The 24,604-nt window shown below is 36.0% G+C and overlaps 1 protein-coding gene across 3 annotated transcripts in view; it reads right to left on the bottom strand.

Annotated features, from left to right (window-relative positions):
* Positions 1 to 24,604, bottom strand: part of LOC122400305 — an 87,307-nt gene that overhangs the window by 52,869 nt on the left and 9,834 nt on the right. For all 3 annotated transcript variants that reach the window (XM_043401691.1, XM_043401694.1, XM_043401692.1), the window contains exons 2-5: positions 16,013 to 16,193; positions 8,156 to 8,770; positions 6,747 to 6,983; positions 5,602 to 6,103 (exon numbers count right to left, since the gene is read on the bottom strand). In XM_043401691.1, coding sequence (XP_043257626.1) covers positions 5,602 to 6,103; positions 6,747 to 6,983; positions 8,156 to 8,770; positions 16,013 to 16,174 — 1,516 coding nt within the window. In that variant the 5' untranslated portion in view covers positions 16,175 to 16,193. The remainder of the gene's footprint in view (positions 1 to 5,601; positions 6,104 to 6,746; positions 6,984 to 8,155; positions 8,771 to 16,012; positions 16,194 to 24,604) is intronic.

Raw genomic sequence — 24,604 nt, 5'->3', positions numbered from 1 at the left:
GAATAATAATTCAAGATTAACTCTAAATTATGCTGTTTTTAAATTTTCTTCTACGGACTTTAATTGGCCTCGTAACTATATCGACTATAAATTCGACTTTCACTTTTAAGAGGCGGGAACCGATGCGGCGAGAAAACGAAGCCTGTTTTTTTCGAGACAAATATCACCGGAGGTAAGAAAGAAAGAATTATAGAAAACGTTCAAAAAATTACGACGATACCATAGCGTCGTAAAATCTTATTACGTGTTCGGTACAAAAATCACGGCGTTTCTATGGTACACGATACGCATTTTTCATCGTCGTCCGCCAGAATTGCAGCCAATTTCTCGCGAGCCAGCATTATTACCGTCAACCTCGTGATCGTAATCACTGTCATCGCGAACGAATTTTTTTCGTTCGCGACGCGACGATAGTCGGATAAAGGAAAATCTATTATCTCGTCGGCTTTCGCTCGATCTCTTTTTACCCGTCGGTCGGCGTTCACCCGCGGTTAATAGTCCAGGATCGTAGCAGCTGTATTTCAGAAGATACCTAGTTACCCGTCCTCGTAAACCGTCTTCCGCGCATAAAAGGTGTCCCGCGAGAGATTTGTTGGCGCGTTAGCGCGAAGCGTTTCCGGCTTGTGCCACGCACGCGATTCGTCGCGTTTCACGCCTCCGGCCTTGTTACACATTGAGAAATCAGCGATCTCATTTTTCGATTTTCTTCCTTTTTCCGCGAGTTTGGCCGGCGAGCAAACGGCGAGCTTAAAAAAATAATGCAACAGGAGGCGACTCGTTGAAACTGCCAATGGTATTTCCGTCAACCTTTTGGTGGAATTAACATCATTTTGTTTTCGCAAGATTTAGCGCGATCCTAAATAAAGCTAGAATACAGGTAGACAAAATATCACGGGCAAAAATAACGCGCGACAGAATATCGCGAGCGGAGATACAATGGGCGTAGAAAGTGCTCGTACGTTGATCAATTTCAAATGTAATCTGGTGAAGCTGTTACTTATTCAATATTTTTATAATTATTTGGAAAATGAGCCACCTCGCTTGTGAAAAATTTTGGTAATCGAAGAGGAAGCCCCGGTGACCTTGACCTTGAAATATGTTATCAAGGACAAACTTTTGAGCAATGTAGGCTAAATTATGAGTCAACATGTTGAATGCAGTTGGTGGAGGATCGCTTGGAGAATTTCTATTGGTACCCATAATGACGATTTATAGAGGTATTTTCTACATAAAAAAATTTCAAAATAAGAATTTTCTCAATTTTTCCTTTCCAATATCTCTACCTAAGAATTCTGTAAAATAAAATTATACGATTCAAAGAAAGGAGATTCAGAGGAGGGTAAGTAAATTACATTAAACTGTCCAACATCTTCCCTCGTCAATTTCTGTAGAACTTGAAAAAGAGCTATTGATTTCAATTCCCAGAATCATTTTATCCATGCTTGTTGAGCGGATTATTAAAAATTGTTATTCGATGACCTTCTAGTACTACCACGAATATTTCGAATCAAGTATGCAATATTTCTAATTTCAATGTACCAAAGCTGCGCTCGTAAATACGTACATTACCGTTTATTAATATCTTTATGCCAGGTAATTTCTAGAATAGGCTCAATTCCAAAAACTAAAAAGCAATTAACGACGGATAAGCTTTGATATAGAAATTAATATCAGTAATAATCTCGATTTTTAAAATTGCAATGATAAACATTTCCGGTGCGATAACGTTTCTCGATCGTTTTTACATATACAGAAAGACAGTTCGTGTCTATCTAATCATCAATACGGCGTTTATGGTGTTTGTTTAGTTTTGGGATAGAAAAAATCATTTTTTAAATTTTCGTAAAATTATTATCCTATGAAGGTTGCAATGAAAGAAATGAATTGACAATATTATGGGACTTCGAACTGGGTTCTTTATATCAGTGACTCGTAATTATTTTAATTAATGTAAAGAAAGTCTGTAACCAAATTAAATACTTGTACAAAATAGTTCACTGTTCAGGTCCATCTGAATATCTTCACAGTTGCAATAACACAAACAATATTTTGCATGAAAGTATGATATCAAAGGACGAATATTCTTTTTCCCATTTTACAAGATCATCAATGCTTATTTTGTACACAAGTGTATAATTTTTCCACTGCATATGGTAGCTAATATTCAACGAGGTATAATTCCACAACCCCAAAGTAATCTTTGATTTTCAAAGCTAAAGTTAAACATGAAATTTCTTTCTTCCAAGACTAAAGCTTAAAAATGTAAGTAAACATACTCCAGAAGACCTGACTACTATTCATAGTATCATTCGAATAAATAGAGTAATAATAATTTGTTACGGATAATACTTATCCCGTGGATGAAATATTCGGATAAATATTTATTAGAAAGGATTTTAACAACACCCAACTCCGATACAGAGTTTAAGACTGTCCAACAGTTTTCTCAAAAAGAAATCTTAAGTACCACTCGATGGTTAGGTTTTCAAGCTAGACCCTCAATAATTAGCCAAGTACACAATAAGCTTATTCAGGCCAGGGACACAAATGCATTACCTTTAAGGTCGCAGAAAACAGAGTCTGGTGTCTCTCTTATTTCAAGTCCTTTATTATGAAACCGAATCTGCCACGGTATGTAGTTCAGGGTTAGAGCTATACACCTAGACGAAAGTCAATGTTACGTTGCTACTGAGGCGAAACGAAAAATCCGGATCCCTTAGAGCAATCATTATTATCCTGCATCCGTAAACTGGACATTTCCCCCTCCCTCTAAGACGGGGTGAGTCTTAACCACGAAGCGTGCAGAGGAAGAAATTTCGCGATGGCCTCCGCGGGCGCAAGATAAAGCGCGACAACGGGCTTAGCGTTGATCGACGGGAAGTTTCGCGCGGAAAAGCGGGTACAGTTCGGGTACCCTCGAAAATTATTGGACTGGAATCCGCGAATAAAATACGGGCCCGGCTTGTCAACGAATTTAGGACGCCATGGCTGTTTAACGCGCGAGAAACTTAGAAAGCAGTCGCGGCGTCCGCGGTGGTAAAGCGAGAAAGAGACGTGGAAAAGAAAGAAAGGTAGAGAAAAGAAAAAAAAAAACTTTCCACTCAAGTTTCTCAATAACAAGAGTTTCGCGAGATACCGTCGCTTTCACGGATTTAGATTGTCCCTATCTTAGTTATACAAACCGACACCTACATGAATGTAATAATAGACATAATGGGTAGTGTTTATTTGGCGAACCGCCATGCCGCCGGAGTCTGCATTCCCGCGCGACCCGACCGCTGGCCAATATTTACAAATACACCCGGCCGTATACAAATCATATAATTAATCGACAATGCTCTTCCGTCCAAATTTCCGCGTTCGGACGATTTTTCTTGCCGTGTCGCGAAACGAATTACGACTGCGTTCTCGCCGCCATTACGTAACGTCGATTCAGGAATGAATTAAGCGACAAGCGAAACAAGCACGTGCTGACTCCAAACGATGCAGTTGGAGACCCTCAAGATTAATAAAATATTTTTTTTTTAGAAGGTTTTTTTGAAGATTAAATTAGTCTTGTAAGCGATGGTCTGTGTTTTTAATACACAGTATACATTGACAATTGCCTAAGTTCCAAATTGTTCGCATATTTATTCGGTATATTTTGACGATTGATCTTTGCACATCGCGCGGAATCAAGATTTTTACAGTGGACCGATACGAACAAAAGTGAAGATTCATTATATCTCGCGAAGCAATAACACTTGCTGAAGAAGTAAAATAGAACCTTCTACGGGGAATGACTAGCAGAACCAGTTTCCAGCAGGTGAAGACCCGAAAAGATAAACACGGAAACAAAGTACAATGAATGCTTTGGAGTAACTGTTCTTAGGGACGCGCTCCTTGCTCTCGCTGCTACGCCTATTTAAAAGACTCCTACTGTTCCGTTTGCGACTATTCGTAGCGACGAATATAAATATCGAGCACTATAATCGTAAACAAAATTCGCGAATAAATCGTGGTACATGATAATGATTAATCTCATTGTTACTTTACAAATGAAATTGCAATAATATAGATCAAACGACATTTAAGAGTTCGCACAGTCTTGTATGTCTTCTTGATAGTTTTTACAAATATTGAGTATAGTATAACTTCATCAGAGATCTGAAGACTATATTTAAGAGTGTTAATTACAACTTAGATCGTGAATGATATTCCACAAATAGGAAATTTTACGAAATTTCTAAAATTCAAGGTAATTAGATTGCTTGAATTGCTAAAATGTTCTAACAAGTAAATTTCTACGAATAGATTCAACCAATTGGTTTCAAATAAAACTCATAAATTAACACGTTGATGTTATCAATGTCATTATTTTTAGACATGAAAAATGTAGCAGTCAATTTGTTAAACGAATGCAAAATCTTAGTTTAAAAATTTATAAAATATCAAATCTATGGACAAGAGGGGGGAAAAAGAAGAATTATTTACATATTATTTTTTGGATTCATCGCAATAGAAATTATTGATAATTTATATTAATGCCTGAGGAAGACATTTATCGATGGACAAAGAAAAGGCTTGTCAGAGAATACGAATTTTTAATATCTTAGAAAACACATAAAATTCCTTTCTTAATTTTTAAGAATTATGATTACCTCTATTTAAAAAAGAAATTTTTATCGTACAGAATTCTATTTAAAGGGAAACAGATGCAATATTTTGGTTCATAACTACGTCTGTCTTATACTAAAACCATGAACGTGAAAACCTTCATCTTTCGCAGTAAAGATGAATTTTGAATGTCCTTTTTTGTTCTTTTTATACCAGAACTGTAGATGTGTACGTTAAATGACAGTGGTGATTATATTCTAAACTCGATTCGTGAATGTGAGTTATTGTTTAGTTCAGCAATGCCAAAACTTTGAATTCCACAATCTATCGAATTACACTCATGGTTCTGGTATAAGGAATATATACAGAAAATTCTATTTCAGGTCAAACACAGACACTCTCTGACAGTATCTCTGATAGAAGTGCCTCAAGATTCCTTGCGTATGAATTGCCTAAAATTTGGTTCCCAGAAGCTTGCCATAACAATTCCTTCCACCGAGTAACATCGATATGCAACAAGTGCAGTAGAAGTTCATTTATATAAACCCGACAGGGAACAAGCACTTCTAACTTTTCAAGCAACCGGAGTTTTCGAATTTAATCATACATTTAGCTCCTTCCTCCTAAAAATATTTCCATCTTGATGAACTTGAAATTGACTATTAAGAGCAGTGATTAAATAAATTTTGGTGAATAACTTTTTGGTTGGTTAAAGAGCAAAAATAACTAGTAAATATACCAGATCCTTCAAATCTTCCATACACTTTAAATTAATTTTATTTGCATCCAGCTGTTACCTTCAACTATTTACTAATTGTGTTGAAAACATGAAGGGCGTCAAGATATCTGACAACCTTCACTATCTAACAAACAACAACACTACAGCATGAATATGTTTCGTTTCCACTAGAGCGAAGCTCAGACAATGGTACTGCAATAGTTCAGTAAATAGTGAATGAAAAATTTCGTTGGAATAAATGAAGAGATCTACTATAGCAAAGTTACCTTGGTTGAAGTCCACTTGACCGAAGGAAGCGCTCCTGAAGGGTGCACCGGGTCTGTGAAACGTAAGAAGGGGTCCTCTGGGTTCCAACCTGGTAACCGCGTCTCTTGCCTCGCCCTCGTTACCGCCCCCGGAGGCGGCGTTCAGGTTGTCGCACAAATCGTCCACACACGTAGCACTATCCACCACCGAATCACTGTACTGTCTCAGGTGTTTAGGCGCGTCAGCACTAGCGTTTAGCTCGTTTCTTATGTCACTTACGTCACCACTGCTCCTGTCATGCTGCCTGCCCGATCGCGAGGATTTCCGTGAATCGGAACAGGGCTTCCTGCACGCGTCTTTGCTCGACTCACTGTAACACTCGTCACCGACACTCTCACTTCGACCGATCGTCTTCAGGTGATGTTGCTGGGGATGCTGGTTATTCGGACTGTGGCCCTCGCTGTGTGCGTAGCTTCGACAGGAAGGACGACCGTCGCAACGACCGCATCCTGGGTTGATTGCCTGACAAGAATTCGATTTTTCGTTGAAACGATATTAACGATTTCGAAATGCAACATAGTTATTAGATGCTACCAACATAGGGCTCGTTGCAACCATGGTCGACGAATTAATCTTGCAAATGCAGAATATATATTTTTTACAAAAGAACAGAATATGCTTAGAAGGGTAATTGTGTTGTAAGAATGTGTTGAACTCAGCAACTTTATAAATATAAGTTAGCACTCTAAATGTTGAAGCTGTATTCTATTTATTAATAGTGTGTCACAAGGATAAGATTTTCGAAATATGTTGTATATATCCAGTTGTGTAATATGTTGCACGTAAAAAGGAAAGTTTGAACGTCCGGCTCGAGAATTGTCATGAAATCCTTGAACATCAATCAGTGACAACTAAGGGATTAAGAGACAGTTTGCGAAGCTCGGTTAAATATAACTGACCCAGAATCTCGGTTCATAATGCTGTTCAGCAATTTACTGATTTCTGAGGTGCTAAGGTTTTCGTGGTAAAAAAGGTAAATTACAGTATTCCTTTGATGGAACAATGAAGGTTTTGATAAAAACGACAAGGTCGAAGATTTTGAACTATTCGGATGAAAGGTCCTACAGAGTTCTTCGTACTCGATTTCGTTGCTTTGAATTCTCACCTGTGGATAGTTCTGTGGGGATGGCTGATATCCAGTTGGGGGTGGAGAGGATGCTTGGACGCGCGAAGGTCTTCTAGGGGGTGGTACCGGTGCTGGTCCCTTGAGTTTTTCGGTGAGCTCTCGAAGGCGCTCGGCCTTTTCGCTCCGGGGGCCGGAAGAGGACTTTTTGCCACTCCCTCCTCCGCCCCCGCTCCACCGGAACCTGTGCAGTCGGTCCACCGCTATCACTGCTGGTTCCTAAACAAACAAATTAAATCTCATTTACTGACAGTCTTCGACGTATACCATATTTGTTAGAAAGTACTCCAAAGAACTGGAATTCAGATTCGATAATCAGAATTTTGAGAAAATTTTATCTTACTATTGATCAAAATCAAAATATTGTTGATAGAGAAATAGCGGATTTCTTTCGGATTGTAAACATCATTCAGAGGCAACCTCTCTGACTCTATGCATTGTCTTCTCTCAGAATTTAAGATCCCTTCTTCCTGGTTTTCTGGATTCCTACGACTCTGATGCGCTTTTAAGAGTCGTGCACTCGTGACCAGACCAATTTTTGAATCGACCATGCTGCGCAACGTGCGCTGCCTCGTGCCTGCCGCGAGGGAAAAGACAGATGACGACCAAAATAGAATATCGTTCTTCGACTAGACACCTACGTATCGCATGTACGAGTTTCCGATTCTCTAGGCCCACTACCTTTACACGACCAATTTTTTCACTGCGTGCAATGTCGTCGAAATCCTACGGAAGTAAATTAACGAACGACAGCATCTATCGACGAGTCATTCTCATCGTTTCAAATTTTCATCGAACTAGACCAGCAACGTGGTCAAAAAAACAAAACAAAACTTAAATAACATCAAAATTCCATCGGTAACCTGCTAACAAGATAATTGCTACGTAATAGGAGACACATGTAGTTCAGGAATTGGTGCACGTATTAAAGACAATGGTGAAAGTATCTAAACTTGTTGTGTTTGCTAATCTAATCCGAGCAAGACAGTACAATCGCGGCAGAGTATTTTTCGATCGACTTTCACGAAACGTTTCTTACCGAGAGCCATCAGCGGCCATTAAAAATACTACATCTTCACCATCACCTTGTAACCCACCTCTCGAGTTTTGACATAAAACGTCCCGGGTCAAAGACACTTCGTCCCAAATTCCAACCAACTAACTCACTCTTACGAAATCACAGCAGCTTTTTTTTACATGCTTCGAGAGATTCCTTCGTCCACCGATCACCAGAAATATCCTCCGTAAAGAATTCGATCGAGAGATCGTCCAGTTGACAACATACGAGATCCAATTCGTCGATGATAATTTCGCGGTCGCACGAGGAACGATCGGATCGATTGGACCACGATCTCGATAATGACGATCGTCGTGAACGATCGATGGAATACCTGCAGCTTCAGCGTCTGATGCTTGGTCCACTGTGCGAGCTGCCGCGGCACCGAGACGGACTGCAGCGTCGGGACGGCAGTGGACGTGCTGAACGACGTCGAGGAGGATGGCGAAGAGGACGACGGTACCGCCGCCGTTAGAGTTGCGGATGATTGTGGTTGATGGTGCTGGCCAGTGCTGTTCCCCACCGATGTTTGCAGCATCCCTCGGTTATTATTAGAGTTCACCAACGGTTGCGCCGACGTCGTTGGCGTCGTCAGCGTCGCCGGCTGTTCCATGCCGGCAGCACGGCTGTTCGAAGACGTGGGAGGCCCAGGAAAAGGAGTCTGTCCACCTACTCCGCCACCGCCACCTCCAGCTCCACCTACACCTCCTCCTCCGCCTGCTCCACACGTCGTCGACGCTGCCGTCGCTGTCGACGGCGGGAACCTCGGCAACGGCAGACGGGAACGCGGTCCGATGCAACAACAATCGGCGATGCTCGAGCTTAAGTCCAGGACAGGATTCTCCGGAGACTTCTCCGTCAGCCTTTCTCTCGAGTCGTTCTCCCGGGAGTTCCTCTTGCGTCTTCTCTCTTGGGATTCCTCCCTTGAATTTGATGGCGGCAGACTTTCCTGCAAACAAAAAATAAATACGGTTTTTCTTCGGTTGGTTCGATCTTTCATCCTCCTGCCGGTTGTAGAATATAACAAATAGTGCTATCGGTCGATTGACGTCACGATTTTTTCAAATGCCCTGTTATATTCGCGACAGTTATAAATATATCGGAGGAGTGATGTTGCTATAGGTCAAAATTTGACACCCACGATCTTTTACGTTTGATGATATTTTCAGGTCCCACAAACGCAAAAGATCGGCTATAAAATTCTGCATGCGTGCATGTATGTTGACGTTTATTTTGTTGCGTATCTCAAAAGTGCAAGCAACTGAAAATAATTTTTCCAGGACGTTTAATTTCGCCGAAAAATTTCACACCTACTCGAATTTTTTTCTCGAAAGCGCGTAGGAATTCGAGTGTATCTATTCGCCAAAAATGATTGAAATTGATCCCTGCAACCGAAAATAATTTTTCCAGAACGATTTAAAATTTTTTAATAACTTTTTAACGAAGCCTCAATCAAGAAATTGATATTCTTGATTTTCGTTTTATTTTGGCCTCTAGAATCTCTAAAATTTTTCCCAGGTGACCGAACACCCTGTATAATAGAAATTTACTAAATACAGTTTCATAATTGAATTTCTAGAAATATCATTTCGAAGTATATCAAGAAAAAATTCTTAATATTCTTGATCAATCGAATGAAGTTTGACCATCCACCCAAATCCTCCCGTCCCTTCATATCTCTGGAACTAATTCTCTGCTCGACTATACAATTTTTTGCAATTGATGTTTAGTATGCAATTCAGCTTCGTAATCGGGGTGTCAAAAACAATTGATTTTTTGCAATCGTTCTTTATATAAAATAATATATACATATACTCAATGATTTATTAAAGTATACTGCCTTCCACTGGCTTCTGGTTGGACAAGTATGTGATAAATGACACTCGATTTTAGATACAAGCTGTTTATCATTTAATAGCGATGAAGTTGTAGCAAGCGACATAACATTAATCAGATTCTCATCTTTCAACTGATTTCTGTATTTGCCGTTATTCATACTCGTAGAAAAGAAACCTTGTTTATTTTATTTGTATAAATTGTAAAATTATCGTTTAAATCATACAATTTATCGATAATTTACCTTTATCTTGAATTATAGTAAATTGGAAATTTCTTAAATTGTCTTTGTCTTCGAATATAAATTACGAAACATGGATTTAATGTAGCACTCTCAATACTTAAATTAATTAAAAATATCAAATTAGTAAACATTCTTGTAGTTCGTGTCATCTGCTGAATCATTACAATAATATAGTTGGATTTGCAACCATGTATCCACTACCATGCTCTCTTGCTGTGAAGTATAAAATTTCATTCGACCGCAGATTGAGAGTTATATTCGTTTTTTAGGTATAGGTGACAATAATTGGAGTTAGGTTTCAATAACAATATTTTTAGCTGCACCTTGTTATTAAAGTATTACCGTGTATGAATTTCCTTAAAATTTATGGCAAATATAAAGGCGTAGTACTCATCAAAACAAACAGGTCTTGAGGGGAATGATCTGTTTCTGAATAATTACACAATTATTTATGGGAATGTCTAAAACATTTTGATTATAATAATAATACTATTGAGAGTTTGATAACATTAAAAATTGAATTAATATTTTATTTGACAAACTTTAGAGTATTTATAAGAATTTTTTAACCAGGAAACCGTTTTCAACAAGTTCTTTAAGTATTTAAGCATTTCTAAAATATGTATTTCATCATAAATAATATGTGTTTATATTTTGAATTATTATTTTCTAGACCTCCATGATTTTTAGGAAGAGTAGAATGCTCTATCAAAGAGGAACCACTCACTTTGGTTTCAATCTATGTACAATATACATACATATACAAGGTGGACTACTTAAGTGGGGTCACCTAAATATCTTCGTTATTTATGGTCGTATGAACAAACTCCCTGCAACAAAGTTACACTATTTTAAGGGACACATGTCAGAAACTGTTCCTCAAGATTATTTATCAATGAGATTTTACGATTATTTACGTGATTAATTCAATAATTGAATAAAAAAGTTGGTGTCAATTAAAATTTGCATAGATACTTTGATCTTTTTAGAAAAATAGTTTACAACTCGAAAAGAATATAACAAGTTATAAACAGTACTAATTTTCGTAATGAAACATACATAAACAAGAATAGAAATATTCGTACGTTCTTCAAATGCTTTTAATTAATATAAAAAAAGAAAGTCATTGTATCCTATGACGTTAAATTGACTCGAACTTTGAACAGATTTTATTTTTAATTTATAGCGTTCGATAAAAAAAATAAAAGACCATTTACGCATCTATATAACAGATCAGTTTGTTGTAAACTTCCTTGTTCGATACAGTACGAATGCACCGGGGAAAAATGAGTCCGTAAAGCCTGTAAAGTGGCTTCGTATACGAAGAGGCTCAAACTGCTTCTTGAGGTACCGCATAAAACGAAATGTAGGAAGCAGAACTCGTCTCTACAAGGTAATTTCATCTTGCTCTCGTCACATTGAGAAACAAATTTCCCAATTTAGATCTTTTCGTGCAAAAGCTTCATTCTTTCAGGGTTGTGCTTATACATTAAACTTACTGTACAAGTGTGTTTATAAATAAAAATGAGAATGGAATGTTATGTTGGGTGAGTCTAGTAACTGGGCCAAGCTATAACTTTGTTTTTATTAATTAAACGTAGAAAAAATTATACAGGAAAATTTTGCTTTTTTTTTTATTATAGACTATCAAAAAATTTATCGGCACTTTTTTTGGAAGTCATTTTTTTTAAGTCATTCTATAAAGTTAGGTCATCGATAAGTCAGTACTATATTTCATTTTATTTTTGAATATTACAACGCTATTTAAGCATTTACAACTTCAGAAATTTTCAACTACATATTCTGACAATATTAAAGCATCAAAAAATTAATTTCTAAAATTTTTCTATGGAATTGAAATTAAAATTTTTTGATATTCATCTATTCTTTAATATTGTAAGAATATGCAGTTACAGGGAAATTTTGAGATACTGCTAAAGAAATAAAATTGTTCTTTTGTACAGTAATCTTAGATATTACCAACATAAATCTCTTGTTGCTTAGAAACTCTTACACAACATTCATATTTTTTGGAATTTACACATCATGTGAACCTTTATACATAATAGAGATATACACAATGGTAAAAACGTTTATTAGTGAATAATTTATGCTCATTTATGCTATTATTAGTTACATTGTTTTTGTTTTTAGTTCTCAATTTGTGTATACCTTCTGATAATAGTGGCTCTCTACCTTTGACACCGAAGAAAGAAAGTTCTTCCGCCAAAACTTTCCGGGATTCTAAAATGTCAGCGACCCACCTTAAATCATTATTCACGTCCTTTTATGAGGTTCAACTTGAACGTGTGCAGGAACGATTGCGGTAAAGAGGATTTGAGAGGAGACAATGGCGTTGAGGTAAGGTGACGCCGTCGTATCTTCCCACGAACGGGCTGGAGATAAACTCCTCTGAAATAGATCTCTGACTCTTCTGTATGCAACACGATGTAGAGAGGATATGCTGGAAAGTAGAACCATCTAATCTCCTTTCTCGAAATCCTTCTAAGATAGCGAGATACGTACTGAAATGTCTGTTTTGATCTTCGGTCTGACACCGCGTTTTACGCTTCGCGTCTGGGAACACGATACTACGCAGAAATGCATGAAACAGGAAGATAACGAAATACCTGCATCTTGAATCGTAATAATTCCGTAAGAATGTATTTATACTATCCAGGAAACTTCAGACTATCGACCCTCCAACTTCACTAAGTTCCTCGACTTATGCACGAATTGCTTTCGTAAAAACAATTATGCATACGTTGGTTTAGAATTACTGGTACAAATTAAAATTATCAATTTGGAAAAAGAAATAAATATATTATGGCTATATGTAGCATAGAAATATAAATTAATATTTACATTCTATTCTGTCTGATTTGTGTTTAGTATACGTATGTTCAGTGATATTATTAAATCTAACCCTGAATGATTATGTGTTAAAAAGTTAAGCATATTTGGATTACCAGATTGTTTAAAATGAATAAAGAAGTATACACGATATCTCAGGGAAACTGATAAACTTTTATATTTCAAAACGTAGACCTGAGAAGTCCTAGTGTAACGCGTGGAAATTCGAAAGGACGGTGCGTCGTTCCAGTGTTGATAAAAATGTTTTATGAAAACGATAGAAATAATTTATGATCGTACGAAGATTAAATAGTCAGAGTTTCTCGAAAACGGGCATGGAATGTGGAGGGTTGAAAATGAAAAGCGTTCACGAGGTGGCTAAAATCGGAGTACGAGCGCCGGATCATCAGCTCCTGATCAGCGGACGGATACGCGGCGATTTGTCGCGATCGAAGGACTTGGCAATGGTTCGCGGGCTCGTCCGTATGTGTCACACGGGATTCACGTAGCGGCTACGTGTGCGTATGATGTCAACGTGGATATTATTCTGGTTGAGCGAGGACGGCCAGTCGGAAAAATAGGAAGAGGAAGAAAGAAGGAAAAAGGGAGATGGCTCAAAATCGGCCCGAGTCACTGACTGGCGGCATTCTATTTGCGCGATCGGCTCTATATTTAGGATTCCCAACGTCTTCATTTTGCTCATGCGAAACTGCTCTGTCGCGAATCCGTCGAAGGCCGTCACGACAGCCAACGGAGTTCGAATTCTTGTTCGGTTTGGACGCCACGTTTTTAACCCAGCAACATTTAGAAGCGTTGACATAGGAAGTTACAGTGTCTATAATAACACCATTTTGCCATATAACTTCCTTTCGTGCGTCACACAATTTGGACAACGCGATCCATTTCGATACCAAAATACTATACCGGGGGTCCAACGGGCCCCAATTTATTTATATTCAATTTTATGTACAGTTACTCCCACTTGCATTCGTACACTATAATGATGATTCACTATAAATGGAATGAAGCTTGTTTTTTATCGATTGAAACTGTAATAAGTAAATTTTTTCTTACAGTGAGATATTTAAGGATTTATATATGAATAAACTACAAAAGAAACTTGTCAACTGGGTCTTGTTCGATCACTGACGTTAAGCTGCGTTGGGCGCGGTCAAATACAGTACTTTGGAATGGGTTGACCACTCAAACACAACATCTTGTTAATATGTTTATTGTTGACAGTTTATTGTTGACATCTTAAGCACTACTAGCACAGCTAGATTTGCTCGTTAATATTAAACAAAAAAAACTACTTGTAATAAACAGTATTTGGTAAGAATAAAATGGAAAGAATTCATAAGAAAAATTTAAAAAAAATACTACTTCGTAAATAGAAAGTAACACAGTTGTAATAAACAACATTTGGTATGAATAAATGGGAAAGAATTCATAAGAAACAAACAATATATTAAGAAAAAAATACTACTTCGTAAATAGAAGGGACACAGTGTAATAAATAACATTTGGTAAAAATAAATGGAAAAAATTCATAAGAAGCGATATTTTTAAAAATACTACTTCGTAAATAGAAGTAACAACGCAGTGTAATAAACAATATTTGGTAAAAATAAATCGAAATAATTCATGAAAAACAAAGTTCCTTTTCATTTATAGTGAATCACCATTACAATGTACGAATACAAGTGGGAGTAACTGTATGTAAATTTATGTTATTGAACAACATCTCTGCTTTTGTATGACTTTGTAACAGTCATATCTTGTGACAGTTTCAACGTAAGTCCAATGTATGTTTCGCTTAACACGGTTTTCGATACGAGACGAAACGAATTGAACTATGTTGTAAGAGGGTGGTTGACTGTGACAGGAACGTTCGTATAATGGGTGTTCTGATAAGGGAGGATCTACGTACAGTAAACTAATGTCGATGTTAAGCGTACAGTCACAAAGGACTTTTGGAATACATCGATCAGTCATTCTCAACAACTTTCATGGACGACAAACGACACCAACACCTTTAGCATTCTCAAACTACATTACTTACGCTCAATTGTTATCGCGCAACTATACCAACTTTCCTGTTACAATCATCGTGTACAACAATCTCGGTAAATCACACCTACACATCACCTCCATACATCGAACCTCAACTAGCCGTTGCGGCAGTAATTTATCGTAAGAGCAGCATCCGATCGCGACTCCGTGTCGCAACGCTTGTAGGTGCATTAATAAAGAGGAGACAGGCAAACTTCTAGAAACGTGAATATAAAGGTCTGAGAAAGAATGGAGCTGTACAAACTCGGAATAGTTTCTCCATAATGGGAATAATGGAGAATGACTCTGCTGTTTCGTCAGTGTAGCAGCGGACTTGACCAATCGTTCGAGGGCATATTGGCGCTTTAAGCGTTTCGTAATATTTGAATATGAAAGTATATGAAAATTACTTAGGACCTTATGTAACCGAACAAAACATCAGAGTGTGGTAATAATTGATTAAAGGAGTATAAATCATGTGGTACATCGGCTAAACGTCTAATACTACATATTGTAAATTTTATAAACTTCATGATTTGTTCTCCAGAAAAGTCTAAGTATGTCCTGGAACTCATTAAAATGGTTATGTCGAATGAGGAATCTCGTGAAAAATAATTGTAATTAAATAAGTAGAGCTATAAGTCAAATGAAAAATGCCAATATTGTTTATCATAAACGAAAAGTGAAGAATTTACAGATGTATGTTTACATAATCTTGCATCGTCCTTAGAAGGATTAGAATATTCTCTTAAATTCATCATCCAATTCAGTTATACTATCTATAAAGAATAATAATAGTCGATAGCTTATTGAGTAAGTAAACCCACATATAGTAGCTTTAAAGTAGTATGGGTTAATGTACAATAAAGAGTATGTCAACAGTAAAGGAACATGTGTACGAAGAAAATATGCCATGAAAATTAAAAAAAATGTTAGTTTAGTTTGCTCTTACAATAGAAAGATTTGAAGAAGACGTAGTTTTAAATGGGCCTGAACACAATATTAATATTAACGTCGCGATGTGAATTAATAAAATAATATTAGCCTATGCCTTGGAGGTCGTGAACTCTCTTGTAAGATTCAGGCTTCCAGGAGGAAGCTATTGTTTACCCAGTCCAGTCTCAAAGTCATACTTAACAGGCTCTGGAGAGATGACGAAAGGGAGAACGGCAGGTTAAATAAATAGAAAAAGGATAAACTCCTTACCTGAGAAAGTCGGAGACCGTATCTGGTGCCACCCAGCACGACGTAACCTCCACCAACAGTTGCCCCAGTCATGGCTCTCGCTGCACCCCCGAGCCATCCTCCGAATCCACTCCCTCCTGCCTTTTCCGGCCCGCCACCCCCGTCTCCACCGACGCGGGGCATTCTTCATCCTCCCTTCACCCTGTACAAAGATACCATAGAAATTACAACCCGTTGTTGAGGAAGAATAAACATAATGCTTCTCTTTCTTTTTTCAGCTCAGCAAGAAAATACTAAAAATCATGTTTCTTTAACCGTTTAACAAGTAATTGGATCCATTTACACAAAATACCAGTGGTTTTAGAGACAAAACTATGCATGTTCGTACACTTTGTTTCATTATTGCATTACGTTGCAAACGTTTGGCCACCTATTTCTGAAACAACCTATAGTGCTTTCCTGCAGTTATTCGCAAACTTACGTCTCGCGTTCTGACGCAAGGTAAACCTAAATTGTGTTTAGAGTAAATACACCGTCAGAACTTTGCTCCCGATTCTTTGATAGACGCAAATATAAATTTTGCGTGAACGATTACACCTGCTAAGTATTTTTTTTTGTTTTAGCTGATATGACAATGCACGAAAAATCATTTTACGGTACTTTCCGTTGTGAGTCTACTGAACGAAGTCTTTTGTTTTCAGGTTCATTGATTCACCTGTTGCGTCGACTTGCTGGTACTTGTTCAACGTTGGAGATTGATGGAAAAATAATCACTTAAATTTTGATGGTCGAATTATTACTTATGGTTTATATTTGCTGTCAAATTATAGAATGCTTATGTTTCTAATCGATATAAAATTACGATACATTGTTATAGACACGTAAGGTTCTATTGTAATTATAATACACTGCATTTAGAAAACACGAACAATGAGAATTAATTACATTTGAATTGATGCTACACAACTAGTCGAAATTTTTCTATTAATTCAATATCTTGAAATATTTAAAGCACCATAATACTTTCTAATTGCAATTTTCTTGAATTTTATCTTAAAAAATTCTAAACATACAAAGGAAATGAAGATTATAATTAATGAATTACAATCCATTGAATTGCACAATACTAAATAACGATCACATCAGTAATAAAATATTATCAATATCATAAATCGCTGTTTACTGACACTATCTTATTATAGATAGCACAGAAAAGTATAATAATTAAAGTACTGATTAGCTACTTTGACGTTTCCTATCACAAGTTATACTTCGCTTCAACGAAACTCAACAATTTAATTTCAAAAATAACAAAATTAAAGGTTCACTTCGATCACAAATCATACACTACGAATTTTTTTTTCCACGTAGATTGAAGCTGGTCTATAAAATCGTCTTAAAGCTTTTAGTAACTTCGCGATAAATTTTCGACGAACTTTAATGGAACTTTCGCACGAATTCTCGGTAATTTCATTGACCAACGACGACGCGCCGTAAATAAATAAAATCGTTCCCAACAGTTATCAGGGAATGCGCAAACGTCCGCAGGAATTCAAAGAGCAATCGTCGTGCGTGCGTGACTTCGCATAAGCAAGTATTGCAATCAAATTTGTTCCTGTTAATAAAAACTTATGGACACAATTCTGTTTTGCCACCGACAGTTACGAAGTCCAACGGCATATTTATTTTACGTTAACGTCTCCTTCGGCATAATTTTGATCAATACCGTGTCTTGACATTAATAATAGAAATCAGAAATTTATTTTTATTAATTTCCAGAGTACAATCTAAACTTAGAGATTCTAGAGGCCAAAATAAGACGAAAATCAAGGATACTAATTTGTTGATTGAGGCTTCGTTAAAAAGTTATAGAAACATTTCCGGTCACACAGTATATTTTCAGTAGAGAATTTTTTTCTCGAAAGTGCATAGGATTTCGAGGGTATGTGTATTGACCAAAAATGATTGTAATTGATCCCCGCAATCGAAAATAATTTTTCCGTGAATGATTTGAAATTTTTGTAATTTAATTTTTTAATAATCAACAAATTGATATTTTTAATTTTCGTTTTATTTTGGCCTCTAGAATCTCCCATTAAAATTTTTCCCAGGGGTGGCCGAACACCCTGTATACTAATAGATACAGTATATTGTAAAATTGCTAAATGAAATTAATTTTTTAAAGACATTGAAATAATAGAAATAATTTTAATTCAAAACTGAATTTTACAGTTCGACGGTAGGAAGTTTCCGTTCAGACACTAATTACGAAGTTTAAAAGCATCTACTATAATACATATTGAGAGTCAACCGGAAATCGACGTTAACGAACCGTTACATCCGACTTAGGTGTCGCTGATTGAATCTGAGGAAGGAAGGAAAGAAATCAACTCCAAGAAATCAAAGAAGAAAATATGTTCTTAAATAAAACGTTGCAATTAGCGTTATATTTCTGTTTCAGAAAAGGAAGAGAAAATTTCGTTAAATAAAGATCTGGAAAGTGAAAGCCGTGATCATTCAATCGTTCGAGAAGAGGCAAAAATATAAATGGTGGTGTCAATTTTTTTGGTTATAATGAGCACTAACTTCGAGGTAAAATTAAGTTAATTAAATATCTTTTTTTAATTAAGAAATTTAGAAATATACAATACGCGTTAATAATAGAAGACAGGAAATTGGAAACGACGATTCTGTATATAATTAAGAATTCGTTTCATAATAATCAATTTACAAACAAGATCAGACACAGAAATCTGTATTAATTATTTGTCTCAGGTTATCTGAATTCTAAATTCTTCGTGAAATCTAGACGATACATTCATGAGATGGATGAGTATTAATCATTCGTAACGTTTCTCACAGGAAACAAAGTAAACAACAGACTGAAAGATTCAAATTCGATGCTTGAAGCCAAGCTTCCTTTGTTCCTTTTCTTCAAACCAAGAAAAACGATACCGTCATATTACGATTGTATAATAATTGCATTTTCTATAGTTTGATTACTAAATTGGATAAAAACTGTATTGTGAACATTTGATTTAATATAAACGTATTAGAATGCAAATACTTTAGTTCGTGGTTCGCGCGAACCTTCAAAAACTTAGCTTCCATCTAAACATCATCGCGATGAAGGCTTTATAGTTGCAAATATTGAGAGTTTATAAATACCAGTGTATGTCTTTTCTATTTCCGAATGTTGAAGGCTAACTATATCGGAAGTTAAAGTGGTTCGTGCATCTTCGCAGCAAAGAGGCATTAACGCGAAGAGTCCATCATCGATCCCGAAATAATAATGGAGATTATAAACTTCCGCCGTCGATGCATTCTTTGACGGGAGAATTGACTTCGTCGTACAAAACGGCGCAACATTATTTTCAAAAACTACATTCAACTTTATTACTACGATACGAACGAAGATTGCTCCACTGCCGAAATTCTGTTGTATGAACTGTTCGTTACATTGAATTCGATGTAAGGTGCTGATTTATGCGACGATAAAACGCATTTCGTTGCATTACTCGTACATAGAAGTTCCGTTTTCGTGTATGCAAATCACTTTCGAACTGGTCGCGTGTGAAATTTATGAACGGTCACGGAACAGGTTCGGATTCGTACGAAATATTTTGATGCATCGTTGATACCACAAGAATTTCCTAAATATTTTCTGATGTTAGAAAGTCCTCATGAAACAGAGAGATACTTTTACCTAGCCTAAAGTAGCGTTTCTCAAACTTCATCTAAAGTAGAAATAAATTATTTATTGTTTGAATATTTTTATTCAATTTAAATGGTTTCCTTTTTCGTTAAAAATAAATTTGGAACAAATTGCAGGTCATCTAGGGATTTATTAATTTCTTTCACCAAATAGAAATAAAAAATTTGCATTACTTAGATTTCAGAAAAAATTGTCCATCTACCAATGAAACTTGCTGCTTTTGCTACCTTTCAAACTTAAATTTAACGATTTGGGTTGCTCCTTAAAAATGTTTTGACGTTTTTATTTTACAACTAAGAAAGAGAACATTTTTTACTTGATGTTTTTAGTAAGAATGAAATGCTACAAGAAGCACTTTTTTATTTCAGTATCCCGCGAGCCACAGTTGAAAGAATACTGGCCTATGGGGTCTAATGGGTTGAATAATATGCGAACACAAGTTTCCTAAGCACTCGCGGTCGTAGCAGAAAGTGTTAGCTACTTCCTTTCCCGATTGTAAATCATTTCAAGCATTAACGTCGTTTATAGGCCATGCTGTAGTCAGATCGAACTCGATTGGACGTTCAAGGCCATTTTCCTACTTATAAATCACAACAGTTATAAGTCCTATTTTAACGCCATGCTTTACTTAAGAGACCAGGCGGACTTTGGACGAAGAAACGAAAGGACCCTCGTTATTTTGAGTGACCAATTGGGTTTGATTAAGCTATGGTAAGTGTGAGTATTACTGCAGTATTTTATGGAACTAACAAATATATGAACTTCTGAAAATGACTCATAGATCTTTTTGATATTAGAAATTAATTGTAATTTAACTTCACAAACCCACAATCAGTTCCATTTAGCTTTGTATCAGTGCTACCTGGCTTTTAAAATTTTGAATTCTATATTTGAAGAACACTCTTACCCCCAACAAGCATTAACATACTCTACAGACTGAATATCACATTCTGACGTATCCAAATTTCGAATAAAAGTTGATTTAGCGAAAATCAGCCGTCTGTATGAAAAATGTACGTTCAGCCTTTCATGATACCGTAAATCGTATAAACGCTAGTCGATTTTCATGTAATGTATTTTCTGTCAGATATCTGTGATCGAGTGACATTCAATCTCCAGAGTGATTTATTTCGTCAAACCGCAGCACTGCTGTCCCCGATAATGGACGCTGAACACAATTTAATCGAATTTCGATAAGATTTACAACGAATGAAATTACGGTGCAGTTATTACACGAAATCTAATTTACGTAATAGAAAGAATCTTAAAATAGCTTTTAATTTTCCTACCATAACAAATTTAATGCTTCACGTTTTAATTTGCAAGTCGTGGACCTTTTAACTATATAAACGCAATAATGTTTGTCACATTGTCGAGAAATATTCAACTTATTTCTTTGTTATCAATCACGAACATAATTTTGAGGAGTATTTTTTATATTAAGTGTTCGATTAAAATATTCTTTGCCGTAAATCCTGTTCCAGCTTATTATTGCTTTAATAAACAAACGAAAGCTGAAAGTCTACTCAATAAATTCTTTTCAAGAATGGCGCATTTATTTACGATTCAAAACTCTTTTATGGAGAAAATAGATATAAATAGAGTAAAAGTATACAATGGTTGAAATTTAGAGTGTTTCTATAAATATAAATAAATTAATTTTGTAAAGTGCTTACATACATCGTGGATTGTGTTCAATTAACATAAATGTATTAGCAATATTATGCCTACTTTAACAAAGTTGAGTGCTTCAACTTAGGGTAAGGAATGACTGACACTGCATACGAAGTACTTCTCGAACATCTGTGATTTGATCCGTTCGCAGAAATTGAAGTTCGATCCGTTTACTTTTACAACTGACGTTTCAAGGTAATCGAAATATGCTTGTCTTCAAGATTCTGACAATTAATTTCAAAATATATTACCTAAAAATTTCGGAATATTATTAGTGGCAATTTATTCAGTTGGTATCAAGTCTTCAATGTGTCTTTTTATTTTATCAGCTATCCATGTGAAACTTTTTCCAAAAATAATATTCAAACGGATTAATAAATTAGCTATCCCTTATTACATACACTTTTATTCTGAACAAATCCTTTCTTTATATGTTATTAAAGGGTTACACCAAGTTAGAGACGTAAAATGTTCACGGTTCTTTAGAGATTTATTGCAGTGGAACTGTATGTCCGCAATGCTTATGCTTGCAGTACGCGAATATGCTTTATTTATAGAGAATAAAAATATTATTCAGATAGTTTGCGTTCTACCAGCTGTGCAACTTGATATACATAGTAAATAAAACGTGAGTGTAAATTGTTACGAAAAACCGTCGATCGTGATGGTTTTATACAGGATATCCCAGTAATCGTAGCACAAATTGGGATGAATTTTTATGAAAAATGTAGAATAGAATTTTTTATTATAATTGAGAAGAAACTTTGGATATGTATCTGGGTTAGGTTTGTAAAAAGCGCTGACTATGAAATAAGAGTTCTTTTCATTGCAATAGATCAACATGGCTGCCACCAAACTCACATATACTCAACAACTATATCAAGGCATAGACCATTACTTCAAAAACTAACTCAACTTCCAAATGTAACAAAAAATCATTGACCTCATCGATACTATAATAATATTAATAGTATTATAGTATGGCAGGCGACACTGGAAAACCTCTGTGGTGTCTTTTTCCCTTGGTGCCCTAAGCACGTGCTTATCTTGCTTACTGAGGTTGATCCAGTCCAGCATAGCAAACGAAACCTTATTTCTTTTTTAGCAGTAGTATTGGATTTGACTCGGATTCGATCATATTGAAGTTAATCCCATCGCTACTCGTTATAAACTCACACACGTCGATACAATTCCTCTCGAGAACATGGTCGATTGGCACACGGAAAGCGGCGTCTCTTTCAGAATCCCGAGTCCGATAGGCCGGAACGAATTGAACTTGTGCCAGGGTCGCAACGCGAATAAAGAGAAGATTAAGAAGCCAACGACGCCTGGTGCGCGGTAGGATACTCGAGGGTGTTTTCTTTCGCTTTCTTTTCGTTCCGCGAAGCGACACCCGCGATATTCTCGAATTCCGCGACGCAGCGGTCGAGCACACGTCGGATTCTGAGTTTTCATCTTAGTTTATGTCGGCACGTGCCATCGGGATCGCGCGACAGCGGCGAATTAATTAAATTCAGAACGCGACGCCGCGGCGCGGAATTTCGAATATCTTGTACGCGGCTGGGGGTGACTTTCCTTTTTGTTCTCGGCAAAAACCAGATCCGCCTACGCGCGTCGGATTGAAAATTACGACAACACGATCGTTGAAACGTGACTATAACGTAAAGAGAAGGATCCGAAAAGGTCTGCCTAATTTGGAGCCTCGAACATTGAGCGATGTTTGCCACTTATTGTTTGAGCAAACTATCGAACACGATAGACTCAATTTTCGTACGTACATTTATTAATTTTTTGCCAAGCTATAAGAATTTTTTACAGGCTACCTCGTAAATATTCGTACTCACACTGTTTATAAAAGAACTTTGTTTAAATCATGTGCTACGTTTAAGATTTTGCGATCAATTTTTTACTATAAGTGGACGCATGTGCGGAGATAGCTTGTACCGAATTTTAACAGAATTTATTAATGAATAATGAAAATATTTAAACTTTAATCTATGGAGGACATAATATCAATCCAGAAAAGTTACCATGCTTAGCGTAGGCAGTTTTATTTTATTTACGTTACCGTTTCACATTGAAGATGACTTTTATAGCTCACATTCTATCGAGGGAGTCTCAACAATCTATTCTAGTTCGAAACCTTGTTCAGATCATATTGATAATTAAAAATGAGTCGAAAGAAATCAAAATCTACGTGTCTATTTAATAGTTCAAGTCCTGCAAGTATTATATGAATCTTACAAAAGAAATTTGTTTTTGCTCTTTTGTCAAATCTAATTATTTCATGACTTTTTATTATTTTTACATAGTTTTTAAATTTGAATTCATACTTGACCTATTTCTACTATTATTGTAATTTCCGGTTTGCTTCTTATTTCGATATTGTTGTTTCTGCTGCCAAAATTTCTCTCAAATGTTTATAGATTAGACAATTATTTTCATTTCGAAGACAACTCGAAACGTATGAGATAAATATCGCAATAAAACTGGTTTATTTAAGACTGATAATTCTTAATAAACTCCGATCAAAATGAGTTTGACACGAGTGAATTAGAACTTCTCATAAGCAGGTGGAACGTTGGTAGACTCGTTTATTGGCACTTTGCCTGTTATGATTTTCGTTGGGAATCGCTACACCGGATTTAAATGATTCAACGACGATCGAAGAGAGGTTTCGCATCCGCTGATGTGGTCTGGCACACGAAAAATATACGGAGAATTTAAGGAACACTAGCCATCCAAGATTCTGACATTCTCAAAATCGAAAGTATCAATAATCGATAAGTTCTGTAGAATATGATCGCAAAACTTTAAATCTAACATTCGTTTATGTTTTTAGATATGTTCTTTTAATTATTAGTATAAATAATATAAAAAGAAAAATCAATAAATTCAAAAACACATTTAAAAAATTCTCATAGCTTTTAGTAAATGTCTACTGTAAAAAAGTAATTGTTTCTATTTTTGTACATGCTTTTTTTGATACTCCTATTTAATATTAATTTGTATTTTATGTGATATAAAGTTATCTTGTGGTCGTAACGTTGTATATATGTAGTTCGATATAATTGTATTACAATATTTTTAAATTATTATTTCATTGCTATTAATGATATAAATAACATTCAATATTTCTATATAGATTTTAATATTAATCTAAGATTAAATATATTCATCTATATGCTTCTGCATTTACGTGTCTGCTTTGTACATTATCAACA

Source organism: Colletes gigas, unplaced genomic scaffold, assembly GCF_013123115.1.
Source record: "Colletes gigas isolate AHSC1104 unplaced genomic scaffold, ASM1312311v1 Colletes_gigas_Sc00017, whole genome shotgun sequence".
NCBI classification, from domain to species: Eukaryota; Metazoa; Arthropoda; class Insecta; order Hymenoptera; family Colletidae; genus Colletes; species Colletes gigas.
The sequence above is the reverse complement of the archived record's forward strand: the minus strand, read 5'-3'. Positions and strand labels throughout refer to the sequence as shown.